General features: G+C 35.8%; 1 protein-coding gene across 1 annotated transcript in view; it reads right to left on the bottom strand.

Moving 5' to 3' along the window:
* Positions 1-18,219, bottom strand: part of Ccdc171 (coiled-coil domain containing 171) — a 304,559-nt gene that overhangs the window by 216,063 nt on the left and 70,277 nt on the right. Inside the window, exons 10-11 of the mRNA XM_090330023.1 lie at positions 17,153-17,291; positions 2,096-2,198 (exon numbers count right to left, since the gene is read on the bottom strand). Of these exons, the coding sequence (XP_090186149.1) occupies positions 2,096-2,198; positions 17,153-17,291 (242 nt within the window). The remainder of the gene's footprint in view (positions 1-2,095; positions 2,199-17,152; positions 17,292-18,219) is intronic.

Here is an 18,219-nt window from a genome sequence, read left to right as displayed (position 1 = left end):
ACTGGGACTGAAATTAGAACCTCATGAATGCTGGGAACTTTCCCAGCTCTATCTCTTGAGCCACTCCTCCAGCCCTTTTGGGTTGGTTGTTTTTTGAATTTTTTTTTAATAGTCTCCATAACTTTTCCTAAACAAGCCTCAAATTCATTGTCCTCCTGCCTTGGTAGCTCTAATGACAGGCATATACCTCAATATCTGGCTACCTCCAAAGCATTACCAAATATAATTGAAAACTGGATACTTAGATTTTTAATATTAATTTTATATGCTTACATTTTCCCACAAGTAGTAAAACCATGAAATTCTAATGCTTTGGGGAAATGTTTAAATAAAAAAAGGAAAATGTTTAAATAAAAAAAGGAAGTTACTCATTAATTTAGTAAAATCACTGCCATAAACATTTGAAGGAAAAAGAGCAGACAAAAAAAACAAAAAAACAAAGTGGCACTGTAGCTCAATTGGTAGAGTGTTAGTTAGCCTTGAGCTGAAGAGCTCAGGGACAACACTCAGGCCCAGAGTTCAAGCCTAGGACCAACTGTAACAAACAAAAACAAAAGTAGCAAAGCAAACTAGATTTCCTACTGTTCACCAACAGAAATCTATAGATATACAAGGTAAAATATAGGCCTTGATCAGATCCTTTCAAAGATCTCATTTGCTAAATTACTATTTGGTTCAATTTTAAAATGTAAGCAATTTCAAGCCTGGCATGGAGGCTCATGCCTGTAATCCTAGCTACTCAGGAGGCTGAGATCTGAGGATGGCAGTTCAAAGCCATCCCAGCTACTAAAGAACTTGAGACTCTTATCTCCAATTAATCACTAGAAAACCTGAAGTGGGACTGTGGCTCAGGGGTACCCTTGAGCTGAAGAGCTCAGGGACAGCGCCTAGGCCCAGCTTTTTCAAGCCTCATGACCCACAAAGAAAAAAAAAAAAAACTGTAAGCAATTTCATTGTATATGTCTTTTGAAGAAAATAATTGTATCATAAAACAACTAAATAATATGAGAGCAACAGGATGGCAAAAGAAAAATGAAAATACAAAGAAGTATTAAGTCAAAATTTGTATAGCATATATACTGGTGTAATCAAACAAAATTAAGCAGAAATTGTGAACAGAATTCATTTGGTAACTAATGTTTTTGTTAGTTCCCAAAATATTTCTGCCTAATAGAAAACTGTTACAGTTTTTTTTCTTGTCTGTCATGGGGGTTGAACTCTGGGTCTGAGTGCTGTCCCTGATCTCTTCAGCTCAAGGCTAACACTCTACCCTTGAGCCACAGCACCACTTCCGGTTTTCTGGTGGTTAATTAGTAAGAGTCTCTCGGACTTTAGTGCCTGGGCTGGCTTTGAACCATGATCGTCAGAACTCAGCCTCCTGAGTAGCTAAGATTACAGGCTTGAGCTACTAGAGCAGGCTCCAGTTACAGGCTTGTTACAGTTCTTGATTATACTAAGTAAACTAAAACACAAACCAAAATATTTTGTCTAAGCACTCTTATCTGGCAAATGTCTGTGTGTGTGTATGTGTGTGTGTGTGTGTGTGTGTGTGTGTATAAGTATAAATGTATATACATGTACATATGACTATATATAGTCATATATAGTTATATAGTCATATATAGAGAGAGATAGTAGAAAATGAAGGCAAGATTCAGTTTAGAAAGCAACATTAGAAAATATGCAGTTAGTCTCTGTCCTACATAACCTTTTAAATGTATGACCTTTAAGTTGCTGAAGGTTGGCTCAGAATTTGGCTCAGTTTGATAGAAACATCTGTTCCCCTTGCAGGTATACTGTAAGGACTTTTTTTTCTCAGTTGGATTCAGAACACAGCAAGTGAGCCCTTATCTGTCCAATCATATAGACCCCAATACTTGTAAATCAAGTTCTGGGAGGACAACAGCAGGTCCACACTCCGTCACCCTTTCCCAGCCAGCTAGGCCAAATTACTGCTGTGAGAACTGCTCTTATCATGTCATCAAATCAAAACATGTTGAGATGAGGGACTATATGAAGCATCTGCAGAATTCCCAAAATGTAGTGACTTTGGAACATTGACAGATGCATCTGTCATTTTATACCTTCAACTAACCTGATATCCACTGGCCCGACACAGTAAAACTGCCCAAGATCGATTCCAGTTCTTTCACATTATTTTCACATGTCTCTACTAGGAAGGCTTGGTGCTTCTTAGCCTTTTAATTAAAAAAAAAAATCACACATAATAAGATCACATACTGAAAGGGCTACAATATCAGTGCAAATATATATAATACAAGTAAATATCAGTAAGATATTAGTCTATTCAAATCTAATAAAATCTTTTTTGTCTTAATCATATCTTATTTTGCTTAATGTACAATGTGAAAAAGTCTCAATAATTTACTAAGAGGACTGGGATGTAGCTCAGTGGCAAAGCGCTTGCTTTGTTCTAGGTTCGATCCCCACTACCAAAAATGAAAGACAAAAAAAAATACAGTTAAAAAAACAATGATTTACTAAGAATTTAGCACTTCACATTATTCTATACTCAGCAAATCTTATCTTCACAGTAAGAAATTTTACAGATAGGAAAACTGAGACAGGTGAATTAAAGAAATACTTAAAAATTCATGTTTAGGGGTAATAATGTTCAAGAAATAATGTACCCACTATCTGATGAATGTAATTGTAACCCCTCTGTACATCAACCCACAATAAAATTAAAAATTTTTAAAAAGAAAAAACTTCATGTTTGCACCCATATAGCAAGTTGCCAGATGGCAGCCGAACATGAATGTAGTTAGGACCAATTAGAAACTAATTCACAAGTCAAGTGATGGTAGTTTGGTTTATGATACTAGGAGTAGCATGAGAATAGTAGGTGTATTGGGAAGACAGAAAATATAATGGCCAGACCTTAGAGACATTTCATTTAGGGATATTAATTAGATGCCACTGGATTAGATAGCTGAAGTTCTGAGATAAAAGGAGGGAGAAGCCAAGAGTAACCCAGGATTGCAAAATAAAAGAACAAGGTAGATTTCAACAGTTGAACAAAAATAAGAAATACAGAAAAAGTCCTAGTTGATAGTGTTTCCTTATTTTCTTTCTTTTTTTTGTTTTGTTTTGGGTTTTTTTGTGGGTCATGGATCTTGAACTCTGGACCTTGGCGCTGTCCCTGAGCTCTTCAGCTCAGGGCTACCACCGGACCCCTGGAGTCACAGCCCCACTTCTGGTTTTCTAGTGATTATTTGGAGATAAGAGTCTCACACAGTCTTTGTGCCTGGGCTGGCTTTGAAGTGCCATCTTCAGATCTCAGCCTCCTGAGTAGCTAGGATTACAGGAGTGAGCCACCATGCCCAGCTATGTTTGTTTTTTTGGGGTTTTTTTGCTGTTGTTTTTTTTCTTTGGGCTCAGGGCTTGAGCACTGTCCTTGGACTTTCTCAAGGCTAGCACTCTACCACTTGAGTCTCAGCACCACTTCCGGCTTTTTGCTATGTATGTGGTACCGAGGAATCGAATCCGGGTCTTCGTGCATGCTAGGCAAGCACTCTACCACTAGGCCAAACTCCGGCCCCTGTTTGCTTATTTTCTTTTTTTTTTTTTTTGCATTTTTTATTGTAATTAGTAAAAGGGTTACATGATATTTGCCAGATAGAAGGTGGATTAATTCACGTACATTGATACCCTTTCACATGTCTTGGTACCCATTTCCCTCCCCTGTTTGCTTATTTTCTTAAGCAGAGGATGCGAATTATGAATTCTGTTTTGGTCAGATATGTAACACACGTCTAGCTCCACTACAATCCTTATAAATATCAGGTCTTAAGTGACTATATGTGAGTAAATGAAAGAACAAATAAAGTAGAAATAGCAAAAGTAACTAAACATACTAATGCAAAGCCCAGAATCCAGATATAAATTTGGGAATCATCTATAGATATTATCTGAAACTTGCCTTTAGAGTGTGTGAAGAAAAGTAAAAGAGCCTAGGACAAATTCTTAAGAACTCCAGCATTTCTTAGCAAACCATGATGATCAAAAGAGGAGGAGGAAAAAAACAGAAAGATATGATGTCATTTCAAGGAAAGAGTTGTCAATTATGTGTGGTGCCCCCAGAAAGGTCATAGTAACTTTGATAAAATTTGTTTCACAGTAGTACAGTCCACACAGACTGGAATAAGTAGGAAGAAAGGATAAGCCTCTTTTTTATAATATGTTAACGTTTAAGGCTTCAATTGAACATGTGTCCTTTTTTTCTAATCGAGTGAAAGTTAAGTAGAAATAAAACTTCATACAGCCGTTCTTGGTAAGTGAAGTCAAAGAAGAGTTTTGTTGTTTCAATGAGAGAAACATACACTTGCTGAAAAGCTAATTAGACAGAAGTACTCATGAAACAACGTTTATTTGTGAAGAAGAAATGGAAGAATAAATACTGCAGAACAAAATTAAATTATTAAAGTACAGCAGTCTTGCCAGGCACTGGTGGCTTCTATCTGTAATCCTAGCTATTCAGGAGGCTGAGATCTAAGGACTGCAATTGGAAGCCAGCCCAAGCAGGAAAGTCCAAGAAACTCTTATCTCCAAATAATCACAGAAAAAGCCAGAAGTGGTGTTGTGGCTCAAAGTGGTAGAGCTTTAACCTTGAGCAAAAGGAGCCCAGGGACAACACCAGGCCCAAAATTAAAGCCCCAGGATTATCAAAAAAAACAAGAATGCACCTTAAGGCTTTTCTTCAATATCAGAATTTCTAACATTACTACTCTTGTTCTGTTGGAGAAAATAAAATGTAAGTAAGAGTTACCTGAAGGCAAATACTACTAAGTGATAATAGCCAGATACTATATACAGTAAGCTCATTTTATTTACAGATTTCTTACATGTGGCTTTGACCAAGTGTGGTCAGAAGATAATAAATTTTAAAAATCAAAAGAAATTTCAAAACCTTTACATTCCCATTCATGCATTACACAGCTAAGCTCAAGCTCAAGTCCTAAATAAATCCTACTCTTTTAAATCACCGTGATCTATTGAGTCTTTGTAACCTCTTAATTTTGTGAAAATATGCCTCCAAATTAGCAAATAGTATCCAAACATCAAGGTATAAGTTAATGTGTTTAATTTAAATGATAAAGTAAATCTGCATCTGCAGTACCATATTGATTAAAAAAACTGTCAGGGGGCCGGAAGTTTGGCCTAGTGGTAGAGTGCTTCCTTGCATGCACGAAGACCCAGGTTTGATTCCTCAGTACTACATACATAGAAAAAGCTGGAAGTGGTGCTCTGGCTCAAGTGGTAGAGCTCTAGCCTTGAGAAACCCCAAGGACAGTGGTTAGGCTGAGTTCAAGCCCCAGGACTGGCAAAAAAAAATTTAAAAAAAAAAAAAGAGTACTGACCTAGCATACTCAAGGCCCTGGGTTCAATCGTAGCACTTAAAAGGAGAGAAGAAAGAAAAGGGGGCAGGGGCTTACTCTGGTATGTGAAATTAATAATTTCTTTTTGGTACCAACACTGGGCCCTGAATTCAAGGCCTCATGCTCTCCCTTGGATATTTTATGTAAAGATGGCACTCTACAACTTGAACCACACCTCTACTTCTACCTTTTTGCTGCTTAATTGGATATAAGAATCTATCTTAGACTTCTCTGAAGAAGAAATATGAATGTCCTATAGACACATGAAGAAATGCTCCACATCTTTGGCCATACAAGAAATGCAAATCAAAACAACTTTAAGATTCCACCTCACTCCAGTTAGAATGGCCATGATCAAGAAATCTAATAACAACAGATGCTGGTGGGGATGTAGCCAGGAGAGATCACTACTACACTGTTGGTGGGAGTATAAACTAGTTGAACCACTATGGAAAGCAGTATTACAGTTCCTCAAAAGACTAACTATAGAACTCCCCTGTGACCTAGCAATTCTACTACTTGGCATTTACCTAATCATCCAGAAACAAGGACATACTAAAGCCACTAGCACAACAATGTTTATTGCAGCACTATTTACCATAGCAAAGATATGGAATCAACACAGATGCCCCTCAGTTGATGAGTGGATCAAGAAGATGTGATATTTATACACAATGGAATTCTACGCTGCCATTAGAAAGAATGACATCGCCCCATTTGTAGGGAAATGGAAAGACTTAGAAAAAATCATATTAAGTGAAGTAAGCCAGACCCAAAGGAACATAGGCTCAATGGTTTCCCTCATTTGTAATAATTAGCACAAACCTAGGACTCTCCTAGCAGAGGACTACAGTAACTCAAAACCTACATACATAAGGCCATATAGAATGAGACTAAATGAAAGGATCTCCAGGATGTGGAAACAAGAGCTTGATCTTGAGTGATTGTTGTTCTTAATGTACTAATGTTATTTCTCTTCTCTTTTGTTGCCCTTTGGTTAATATCATATTATTACAGTATCTGACTTTGTTACCTGGTATATTGTATATACATTTATTTGTTTATTTGAAATAGGAAAGGGAAAGAGGGAAAACAAGATGATTGGGAGGGGGTGGAGGAGGGAAGTGGGGAAAACAAGATGATTGGGAGGAAGTAGGGGGAGGGAAGTGGGGACAAAACCATGAGAGGGGGTGTCAATGTGTGAGAAGTGATATACCCTCTGTCTAGCAAATGTAACTGTGACCCCTCATATTCTTTTCAGCATTTATTATAGTAATGTTCTACTTTTGAGTAGTTTTATTAATGCATCTCAAAGAATTCAATTTCTACAGGGGAAGACTCTTATTTTCATTTACTGGTGTATACCTAGAAAAAAGACAGTAGCTAGCCTAAAGATTTAGTTAAATAAAGTATATGTTATCAGTAGAAAACTATTAAATCAATATTGTTCTACAAAGACTGCATGCAAGTAACTCATGGCAGTAATCCTAGCTACATTGGAGCTTAAAAGCTAAAAATCCAAGTTCAGGGCCGGGAGTTTGGCCTAGTGCTTGCCTAGCATACACGAAGACCCAGGTTCAATTCCTCGGCACCTCATACATAGAAAAAAAGCCGGAACTGGTGTTGAGGCTCAAGTGGTAGTGCCTTGAGAAAGTCCAAGGATAGTGCTCAGGACCTGAGCTTAAGCCCAGGACTGGCAAAAAAAAAAAAAAATTTTTAAAGCTGTAAGTGGAGCTGTGGCTCAAGTGGTAGAATACTAGTCTTGAGAGGAAAAGGCAACCAAGACAGAAAAGACAAGTTCAAGTCCTAGTACCAGTACAGAAAAAAAAAAGGTTGCCCAGTGCCAGTGGCTCACACATATAATCTTAGCTACTCAGGTGGTTGAGATCTGAAGATCATGGTTCAAAGCCAGCCCAGGCATTGAAGTCTGTGAGACTCTTATCTCCAATTAATCATCAAAAAATTGGAAATGGCGGTGTGGTAGAGCTCTATCCTTGAGCTGAAGAGCTCAGGAAAAGCACCCAGGCCCAGAATTCAAGCCACATTACTGACAAAAAAAAAGAAAGTAAGTTTAGGTTAAATATTAAGATAAAATGACTCATTTTTTGCCTTAAACATTATTTATGTGGTTTATAACATTATAAATAAAAGTCCCCTAATGCTATATTAGCTATGCAGATGACATGCGTATGACTTCCTAATCACCCAACCCTGCAGCAAAATACTACTTGGTGAATCAACAGGCCATGTAGACAGAGAACTAAAAACATCAAAATATTTAAAGATCAGAAAACTGTGTGCCACAGTAATGTCACAACGAATACCTGAAAGAAATACTTTATGGGGACGCTTTATTAACTCATGATTTCAGAGTTTTCAGACCATGGTTGACCAGCACTATTGTAATAGATCTAGGCAGAATATCATGACAGTGGGTGCTTATAACAGGGAGACTGCAGCTAGGAATCAGAGAGGAACACGTAAGGGCCAGAGACAAGGCAGAGTCCCCAAGGATATCTCTTTATTGATCTATTTCCCTCCAACTAAGGCTATAGCTCTGTAAGTCTCCATTGCCTTCCTATAATGCCACTAAACTATGAATATATTACCATATTAATCTGTTGATTAGATCAGGATCTTCATGACTGAATCACCTCTCAATGACTAGAGATACCAGCCAGGGACCAAACCTTCAACACTTGAGTCTTTTCCGAGATACTACATATCACAATAATAAGATGCCCCTTTTTGTTCTCCCTCCTTCCTTTCTCTCCCCTCCTTTCCTTCCTTCCCTTCCTTTTTCTCCTTCTCCTCTTCCTTCTTTTTCCTCTCTCTCTGTTTCCCTCTTCTGTCATACACACATACACACACACACACACACACACACACACACACACACACACACATTACCATTTTAACTTTACCCTCAGGTCAAAATAAAGTCTCAGTGTGACTTTCCAAACTTTATACATGTATACGAAAATGAAAATTTTAAAGCTTAATGAAAAAGCTTTAAGACTGTTCCACAAATTTAGTAAGCCAGTCTCAAGCTATAATCATTAAAAACACAAATAAACCTAATTGAAGAATTAAATTAAATTAAATAATATTAAATTTTAAGGGTGATTAAGAAATACAAAAGATGAGGGCTGGGATGTAGCTCAGTGGCAAAACACATCCTGGGTTTGATCCCCAGTACTAAAAAAGAAAAGACAAAAAAAAACCAGAAATACAGAAGATGAGGGCATGGTTCATGGATTCATGTATTAGAGTGGTTGCCCAGCAATTATGAGGCCCTGGGTTCAATCCCTAGTACAACCAGAGTGGAGTAAAAGAGGATATGAAGAAGGAAAGAGGCATAAAGAGATTGAAAAAGTAATGTATATAGCAGCAAAATAATGTTCATAACATAAATACTACTTGCAAGTCATCAATTTTTATTAAAACCTCAAAATAGAATATTAGTCCATTCATTTTGAAGACCTCCTACCAAATCAGAAACACATCCTAAAGCAAAACTAATAGGAAATTTGAAGCAAAACTATTATCAAGAAACATTAACTTCACTACAAAGTATAACAATCAAATCTATTTTCAAAATATTATCTAACCCTAGCAATCATTATTATTATATAAAAAGTAACCCCCCAAAGTACAGGGGAAAATATATACACTTGACTATTTTCAATCACAAGTTCTTTAGAGAATAAAACATTCTTTAAGTAAATCCTCCAGAGAACTAAAATTCCCTTTTCAATATAAGGTCTCTCCTAAAGCTATAACTAAATATTACTGAGTGGCAGAAAACAAATCTTAAGAAATGAGGGACTTAAGAAAAATTCATTGACTAAAGCACAAGGCAAGTACTAATAAAACCAACTGAACAGTGAAGATTCTCCTGCTTCAAGAAAAGCAGTTATCAAAATTCACAGCTATATGTGCATAGGACCATGTAGGATGATGCAAAGCAAAATGAACTGCAGCATATGGAAACAAGAGGTTTATCTTTGTGGTTATTGTTTTTAATACACTATGTGAAGTTATTTCTTTGTTGTTTTTCACTTATGGTTTATCTCCTGTTGTTACTATATCTGATTTTGGTACCTGGTATATTGTATATGCATTTATTTGTTTATTCAAATTAGGGAAGGAAAGAGGAAAAACAAGATGATGAAACAACAGGTAAAACAATGTAACAGCGATATTCACAAAAAAATATGTTGGAAATGAACTTTACAACCTGGGAGGTGGCAGGGGAAGGAAAAGTAGGAGAAAAACATTGGAAGGGGTAACAACCTTCTTTTTTATATGTGAATGTTATTTTTTAAATTTTTATTGTATTTTATTGTCAGGAAAAGCAATATTCACAAAAAAATGTGTTGAAAATGAACTTTACAACCTGGGAGATGGCAGGGGAAGGAAAAGTAGGAGAAAAACATTGGAAGGGGTAACAACCTTCTTTTTTATATGTGAATGATATTTTTAAATTTTTATTGTATTTTATTGTCAGGAAAATGTATAGGGGGGTTACAGTTACATTCGTCAGGTGCATTACTTCTCGAACACTGATATCCGTTCTCGTGTATTTGTCCCCCTTTCTCTCCCTCTAACCCTCCAAATCATCTTGTTTTCCCCCTTCCCTTCCCTATTTCAAATAAACAAATAAACCTATATGCAATATACCAGGTAACAAAACCAGATACAATAACCACATGATATTAACCATAAGGGGAAAAAAAAAAGAAAAGAAATAACTTCACATAGTACATTAAGAACAACAAACAAAAAAGATAAACATGTTGTTTCCAAGAAGTAATGTAGTCACTACCTTACAAATGTTAACTATAACACTCTTCATATCGCCCTGACAATAAATTTTTTTAATTCACAGCTCCATCCAAAAGACCCAACTGAATCTATTAAGCCTTCAATGTGTTTTAATATGTGTAATCATTGAGAAGCTTAAATTATTTTCTAACTAATTCAATTTAGAGATATTAAGAATAAAATTTCAATTTGTAATCAAAACCTTTTTTTTTAATGCTGGCACTAGGGCTTGAACTCAGGGCCTGTATACTGTCTCTGAACTTTTTTGCTCAGTGCTAGAATTCTACCACTTGAGCCACACCTCCACTTTTGGCTTTTAGGTAGTTAATTGGAGATAAGAATCTCATGGAATTTCTTCCCTGGATTGATTTCAATCATCAGATATCAGCTTCCTGAGGAGCTAAGATTACAGATGTGTGCCATTGTTCCCAGCCAATCAAAACTGTCAAATTCTGTCAAGTTTCATGTTTGTTCTTTGTTCACATGTTCATGTGAATATGAAATTTAATTTATTAAATCCTTGTATCATGTTAAAATTCTATTAATTCTATGACATTAAAATAATTATGTACAGGGGCGGGGAGTTTGGCCTAGTGATAGAGTGCTTGCCTAGCATGCACGAAGACCTGGGTTCAATTCCTCAGTACCCCACATACATAGCAAAAAGCCGGAAGTGGTGCTGAGGCTCAAGTGGTAGAGCTCTAGCCTTGAGAAAGCCCAAGGACAGTGCTCAAGCCCTGAGCCCAAGCTCAGGACTGGCCAAAAATAAATAAATAAATAATAAAATAAAATAAAATAATTATGTACAATGAATATACTTTTAAATTCAGACATTGAATAAGAAGAATTTCAGTACAATTAAAGACAATTGGGGATATATATATGTATATATATACATATATGTGTGCATATATGTGTGTATGTATATACATATATATGTATATATACATATATGTGTATATATGTATATGTGTATGTATATACATATATGTGTGTATATGTATATGTATATACATATATGTGTATATATGTATATATTTAAGGCATGTGAGATATATATATATGCCTTAAAAGACTTTACCAATTTGGATTTTTCCAAAAGTATGTTATCTATATCTGTTGAAACAATGGAGAAATCATTTCCTAATCTCTTTATTAACACATTATATATTATAGGCTAGATAAATTCTAAATGTCCTTTTAGATCTATAACAAGACAAGCAAGTGTTATTTTTAAACCCTAATACTTTGTGAAGCCTGTATCTTACTAATAATACCTGGTTTCACTGGAAAATTCATTTAAAAAGTGGCTTTGATATCTCTTCTGAGGCCTAGAGGTATGGCTTAGTTAGTAGAGCACTGGCCAGTAAGCAAAAGCAGCAGGTATGAGGTTCAAGTCCCAGTCTCAAACAACAACAAAAAAAAAAAACTAGAAACACAACAAATTAAAGAAAGTTTGGACAAATGGGACTTCATTAAACTGAAGAGCTTCTGTATGGCAAAGGACATAGCTAGCAAGTTAAATAGAAAGCCCACAGAGTAGGAGAAAATCTTTACTAACCATACAACAGACAAGGGTCTCATATCTAAAATATACCTACAGCTCAAAAAATTGAATCTCTCAAAAACAAATCCTCAAAGAAACAACCATCCCATTAAAAGGTGGGCCAAAAACTTAACAAGGAGGCTACAAATGGCCAGTAGACACATGAAGAAATGCTCCACATCTTTGGCCATACAAGAAATGCAAATCAAAATCAAAACAACTGTGAGATTCTACCTTACTCCAGTTAGAATGGCCATGATCAAGAAATCTAAAAATAACAGATGCTGGTGGGATGTGGCCAGGAGGGATCATTACTACATTGTTGGTGGGAGTACAAACTCATTCAACCACTATGGAAAGCAGTATGGTAGTTCCTTAAAAGACTAAACATAGAGTTCCCCTATGATCTAGCAATTCCACTACTTGGCATTTACCCAAACATCCAGAAACAAGGCCATACTAAAGCTACTAGAACAATGATGTTCATTTCAGTATTATTTACCATAGCTAATATATGGAATCAACCCAGATGCCCTCAGTAGATGAATGGATCAAGAAGGTATAGTATTCATACACAATGGAACTCTATCCTGCCATCAGAAAGAATGACATCGCCCCATTTGTAATGAAATAGAAAGACTTGGAAAAAATCATATTAAGTGAAGTAAGCCAGTCACAAAGGAGCATAGGCTCCACGGTTTCCCTCATTGGTAATAATTAGTAGACATTTAGGATTCTCCTAACAGAGGATCACAATATCTCAAAAGCTGTGTACATAAGGTCATACAGGATGAGACTAAACTAAATGAACTCTAGGTTAATGAAACAAGAGGCTTATCTTCGTGATTTTTGTTCTTAATGTACTACATAAAGTTATTCTTTTCTCTGTTTTTTCTACTTATGGTTAATCCTATGAGGTTACCGTATCTGAATGCATATACTGGTATACCATATATATACTTATTTGTTTATTTGAAATAGGGAAGGAAAGGGGGAAAACAAGATGACTGGGAGGGGGAGGGAAGAGGGAAAGGGGGACAAAAACATGAGAAGGGATATCAAGGTTCAAGAAATAATGCACCCATTACCTGACAAATAACCCCTCTATACATTATCCCAACAATAAAATACAATTAAAAAAAGAATAAAAGAAATATTCTCTTCCAATTCAACAGAGATCATAAAACCAATACTTGAACAATAGTTCTAAAGATAAGAAACAAGTTAGAAAACAAGCTATTAACAAAATTTACCAGAAAGTGAAAACCACAGCTATATTACGTAAAGTACTAAAACTAGTACACTCAAAAAAAACTATTACACTGCAGAAAAAGTACACTAGATTATATAGGATCATGTGATACCATTAATTTTTTTTCACAGATGACATGATCCTCTACTTGAGTGACCCAACAAACTCCACTCCCAAACTTCTAGAATTAATAAACTACTTTAGCGAAGTGGCAGGATACAAAATTAACCTTCAAAAGTCAGTAGCCTTCTTGTACACCAACAGTACACAAAGAGAAGGCCAAATCAAGAAAATGATCCCATTCGAAATAGCCCCCAAGAGAATAAAATACTTAGGAGTATACTTAACCAAAGATGTAAAGGAATTATTCAATGAAAACTATAAAAGCCTAACAAAAGAAATTAAAGAGGACACTAGGAAATGGAAAGACATCCCATGATCATGGCTAGGGAGAACCAACATAGTGAAAATGGCTATACTGCCAAAATTGATATACAAATTCAATGCAATCCCCATCAAAATCCCAAAGGCATTCTTTACGGAAATAGAAGATATAATCCAAAGATTCATATGAAACAAGAAAAGACCTAGAATAGCCAAAACAATTCTAGGCAAAAAGAGCAATGCTGGTGGTATTACAATACCAGACTTCAAACTCTACTATAGAGCCATAATAACAAAAACTACTTCGTATTGGCACAAAAACAGACCAGAAGATCAGTGGAACAGAATAGAAGACCCAGAAATAGAACCATATACCTATAGGCAACTTGTATTTGGCAAAGGAGCCAAAGATATACAGTGGAACAAACACAGTCTATTCAATTATTGGTGCTGGCAAAACTGGGCAGCCACATGCAGAAAACTAAAAATTGACCCTAGCCTTTCGCCATGCACAAGCATTAACTCAAAGTGGATCAAAGACCCCAAGGTCAGACCGGAAACCGTGAAACAGCTACATGATAAAGTAGGAGAGACACTGGAACTTATAGGCACAGGCAAAAGATTCCTGAACAGAATCCCAGGGTCCCAACAGATTGGAGAGAGATTTGACAAATGGGACTATCTAAAAATAAAAGGTTTCTGTACAGATAAAAACATAGTCACAAAAGTAGAGAGACAGCCAACCAACTGGGAAAAGATATTCACCAACAATACATCTGACAAATGCTTAATATCCAGTATCTACAGGGAACTCAAGAAACTAATCCCCCCCAAACCCAATAAACCATTCACTAAATGGGCAAGGGAACTAAAGAGAGACTTATCAAAAGAAGAGATTAAAATGGCAGAAAACCATATGAGAAAAACATCTATGGTCATAAAGGAAATGCAAATAAAAACCCTAAGATACCACCTTACCCCAACAAGAATGGCCAAGATTTTGAACTCAGACAATGACAGTTGCTGGCGGGGTTGTGGAGAGAGAGGAACTCTACTACACTGCTGGTGGGAATGTAGACTAGTTCAGCCACTCTGGAAAGCAGTGTGGAGGTTTCTTAAAGAACTGAAAATAGACCTTCCCTACGATCCCGCCATTAAAATTTTTTTAAAGTACTGAACTAGAAAGATAGCCAACAGACTGGGAAAAGCTCTCTCTCTACTAGTTATATATATCAAGAGCCTAATGTCCAAAATATACAAGGTACTCAGGAAATCAACCCACCAAAAAACTAATAAACCAATCACTAAATGGGCAAAGTAGTTAAAGAAAGACTTCTCGGACTAGAGTGGCTAACAAACACCTGAGGAAATGCTCAATACATTGATCATAAGGGAAATGCAAATCAAAATGACATGGAATTCCATCTCATCCCAGTTAAATTAGCCCACATTGAAAATCTGAAAATAGCAAATGGTGGCGGGCATGTGGGAGGAAAGAAATCCTATTGCACTGTTGGTAGAAATATAAACTTGTAGAACCAATCTGGATGGCAGTTTGGAGATTCCTCAAAAAATTAACATAGAACTATTGGGCATCTTCCTAGAATATCACAAGTCAGACTATAGTAAAGACACTTCCATATTTATGTTCATTGCTGCACTACTCACAATATCCAAGTTATATAAACAATCCAGGTGGCTCTACAATAGATGTGTGGATAAAAAAATATGTGTTGCATATACACAACGGATTTTGGTCATCCCCTAGAAAAAATAGCATTATGTTGTTTTCATGGAAATGGATGGACTTAGCAAAAATCATGTCAAGTGAGGAAAGCCAAGCTCAGAGAGACAAATGACACAAATTTTCTCTCATATGTGAAAACAAGACCTAAAATACAACTCTGGCTTAATTTCTGACTAGGTATAATGTCTACCAAGCAAGTAGATAAAATCCAATACACATCTCAACAACTATCACATACTTTGCTTTCCCTACCACTGATCGATCTTTTTGAATAAGTAGTTAAGACATAGGACAAGTGGATAGCACTAGTTCATCCTTCAATCTGACTAATAAAGAGACTCAAACCAGATGATGCAGATTAGAAATTAGCCCCCTCACAAAAAGTCCATTACATTCCATCTCCAAAAACAACCAGCAAAAAGCAGGACTAGAAGTATGTCTCAAATAGTAAATTACTGGTAGAGCAAACAAGCCAATCAATCACAAAGACCTAAGACCAAACCTCAATATCATTTAAAAAAATAAAATAAAAAAGATGTAAAGTGAAAGCTATGTGCTCAGCGTGCAGGCAGTCCTTGATTTAATCTCCAGTAGCTACCAAAAAAAAATGGTAGGACAGTCCATGAAATTCAAGATAAAATATAATGAATATACACCAGAACATACTACACAAAGAGCTGTCAGTTTTCTGAAACTCAACATTCAAACTATTCAAGTTACAACTGATCCAAGAGAAAGGAATGCTATCAAGCACATAAACATCACAGCACATAAAACATCTTGAGATGAATGGAGACTACATATAATATTGGACCACTACAAAATGCAGAAGTAGAAGGTTACAATGAAACACGCTTGTGCAATTAATTTGTGCTAATAAAAACCAGAAAATAAAATAAAGTTGACCTTAGTGCATTCACAATTGCTTGAGAGATATCATATGCATCAGATTTTGGTATTACACTAAAAAATGCTGAGTTGAATGCTAAAGAAACACAGTAGAGGAAGGGCATTATGACATTAAGTAGATTAGAATCCAGTAAAGAAAAATTGAACTTTATAGATTGTAAAATATCAGAGCTGGGCATTACAAGACATATGGAAGTTTATTAATAGAAAACGAAAAGGAAATTTTAAGCCAACATAATTTAAAATTGGATAACTCAAACAAACATAAGATATAAAAATATGTTTTAAAAGCCAAGAACACTCTGATATGACTCAATTGTGAGAGATAGAAGTCGAGGGAAAAAAAGCAGTTAACATGCAAAAGAAAGAGAAAAGAACCTTAGTTGTTATGAGAAGCTAGAGTTCATTCTGAAAACACAGGACACATTGATGGTTTTTAAATAAAGAGTAGTTGACAAGAACATCAATATTTTAGAAATTAAAATATGATGGTGTAAAAGCTAGATTACTAGAAAATTCAGACCAAGTGATCAGATATAAAAACAAACTGCCAAAATCATCAGATCTATTGATTATAAACCCTTCCACATAATATTATTTTGTGTACTCTTTTAAGAGTATGTTTTTTGTTTGTTTGTTTTTTGCCAGTCCTGGGCTTGAGCTCAGGGCCTGAGCACTGTCCTTGGATTTTCTCAAAGCTAGAGCTCTACCACTTGAGCCTCAGCACCACTTCCGGCTTCTTTCTACGTTGTGGTACCAAAGAATTGAACCCGGGTCTTCATGCATGCTAGGCAAGCACTTTAACCACTAGGCCAAACTCCTGGCCCCAAGAAGAGTATGTGTTTTAAATACTCTGTAAGGCAGAACATTTACCAGTTAGTTTTCCTAGTTATTCCATATCAGAGAGATTTTACTATGTACATCTTTGATATAATCTGCATTTTCAGTTTTGAAATTTTATACCAATGTCACTAAAATTACTTCTACAGTGTTTTCTAAGGGTATGTAGCAAGGGGGGAGTTAAATCTACTACACATCAAATTGACCCAATAAAGTAATTGCCATAGGGTTTTCTTTTTTATTCTTACCATTACAAGTTCTTCCTGTAATTCACTGCAACTTTTTTCATTATACTGAAGTCTCTTTGAAAGGTCTATAATTACTTTCTTCTGTTCCTCAATCTCTTCATTTAATTTCTTGTTTTGGGAGAAATACTCTCTTTCTAATCTGAAAAGTTAAAAGTGTCATATCAGGTTTCCAAATATGCTTTTATCAACGGTTATATACCTTTAGAACAAGAACATTTTGGCTGATATGCCAAAATGTATTTTAAAGCCTGTCTTTCCTTTTTTTCCAATTAAAAGACATACATTCTTAAATGGCAGACTAAAGAAATACTACTTCCACTTGGATAGCATGTATTTGTACTATGTCCAAGGTTACAGGCAAAACAGATTTAGATAATGCTGATGTAGTTATCATTATTTTTGACAAACAAAACCCATCCACCACAGATTAGCTCAGAAGCTCCCTCAGGGCTAAGAAAATCGTCTTTAAATTAATGACTGAGACTGAGAAACCATTTTAAAATTAATGTACAACAATATCAATGGAGCAAATATTTTATTGTTAAAAGTCTACTCAAGTTCTAAAGTGGTAGAATAGAAATCCAAAAGGAAGAGTAATCAAAATGTATTAGAGACACATGAATTTCTTTCAAAAGCAATACCTTCCTATTTCAATGTTGCTCAGGCTAGTATTAAACTGTGTTTAGATTCTTGTATGGACATGTGATGATAGGCAATTTGTCGGTATCATAGCCTAAAATTTACTGAGGTAATCCACCAAATGTATAACTTATTTCAAATAATGTCACTATGTTTTTTTTGTTTGTTTGTTTTATTGTAAGGGTAATGTACAGAGAGATTACAGTTACATAAGTGAGGTAATGAGTATATTTCTTGAACATTGTTTTCTCCCACTTTTTCTCCCCCCATTCCCCTCACCCCAAGTTGTAAAGTGTCTTGTGAGTATCACTGTTGCATTGGTTCACCCTTTGTCCTTTGTCTCACCATCTTTTTATTCCTCTTCCCCTTCCCCAGATAAACAAAAGACAAGGGGTACCAAAATCAAAAACGGCATTTCCACTATTTTT

This window comes from Megascapheus bottae, chromosome 3 (genome assembly GCF_031878675.1).
Source record: "Megascapheus bottae isolate mThoBot1 chromosome 3, mThoBot2.hap1, whole genome shotgun sequence".
Taxonomy (NCBI): Eukaryota; Metazoa; Chordata; class Mammalia; order Rodentia; family Geomyidae; genus Megascapheus; species Megascapheus bottae.
Note: the sequence above shows the minus strand (reverse complement) of the source record. Positions and strands in the feature narration are given on the sequence as shown.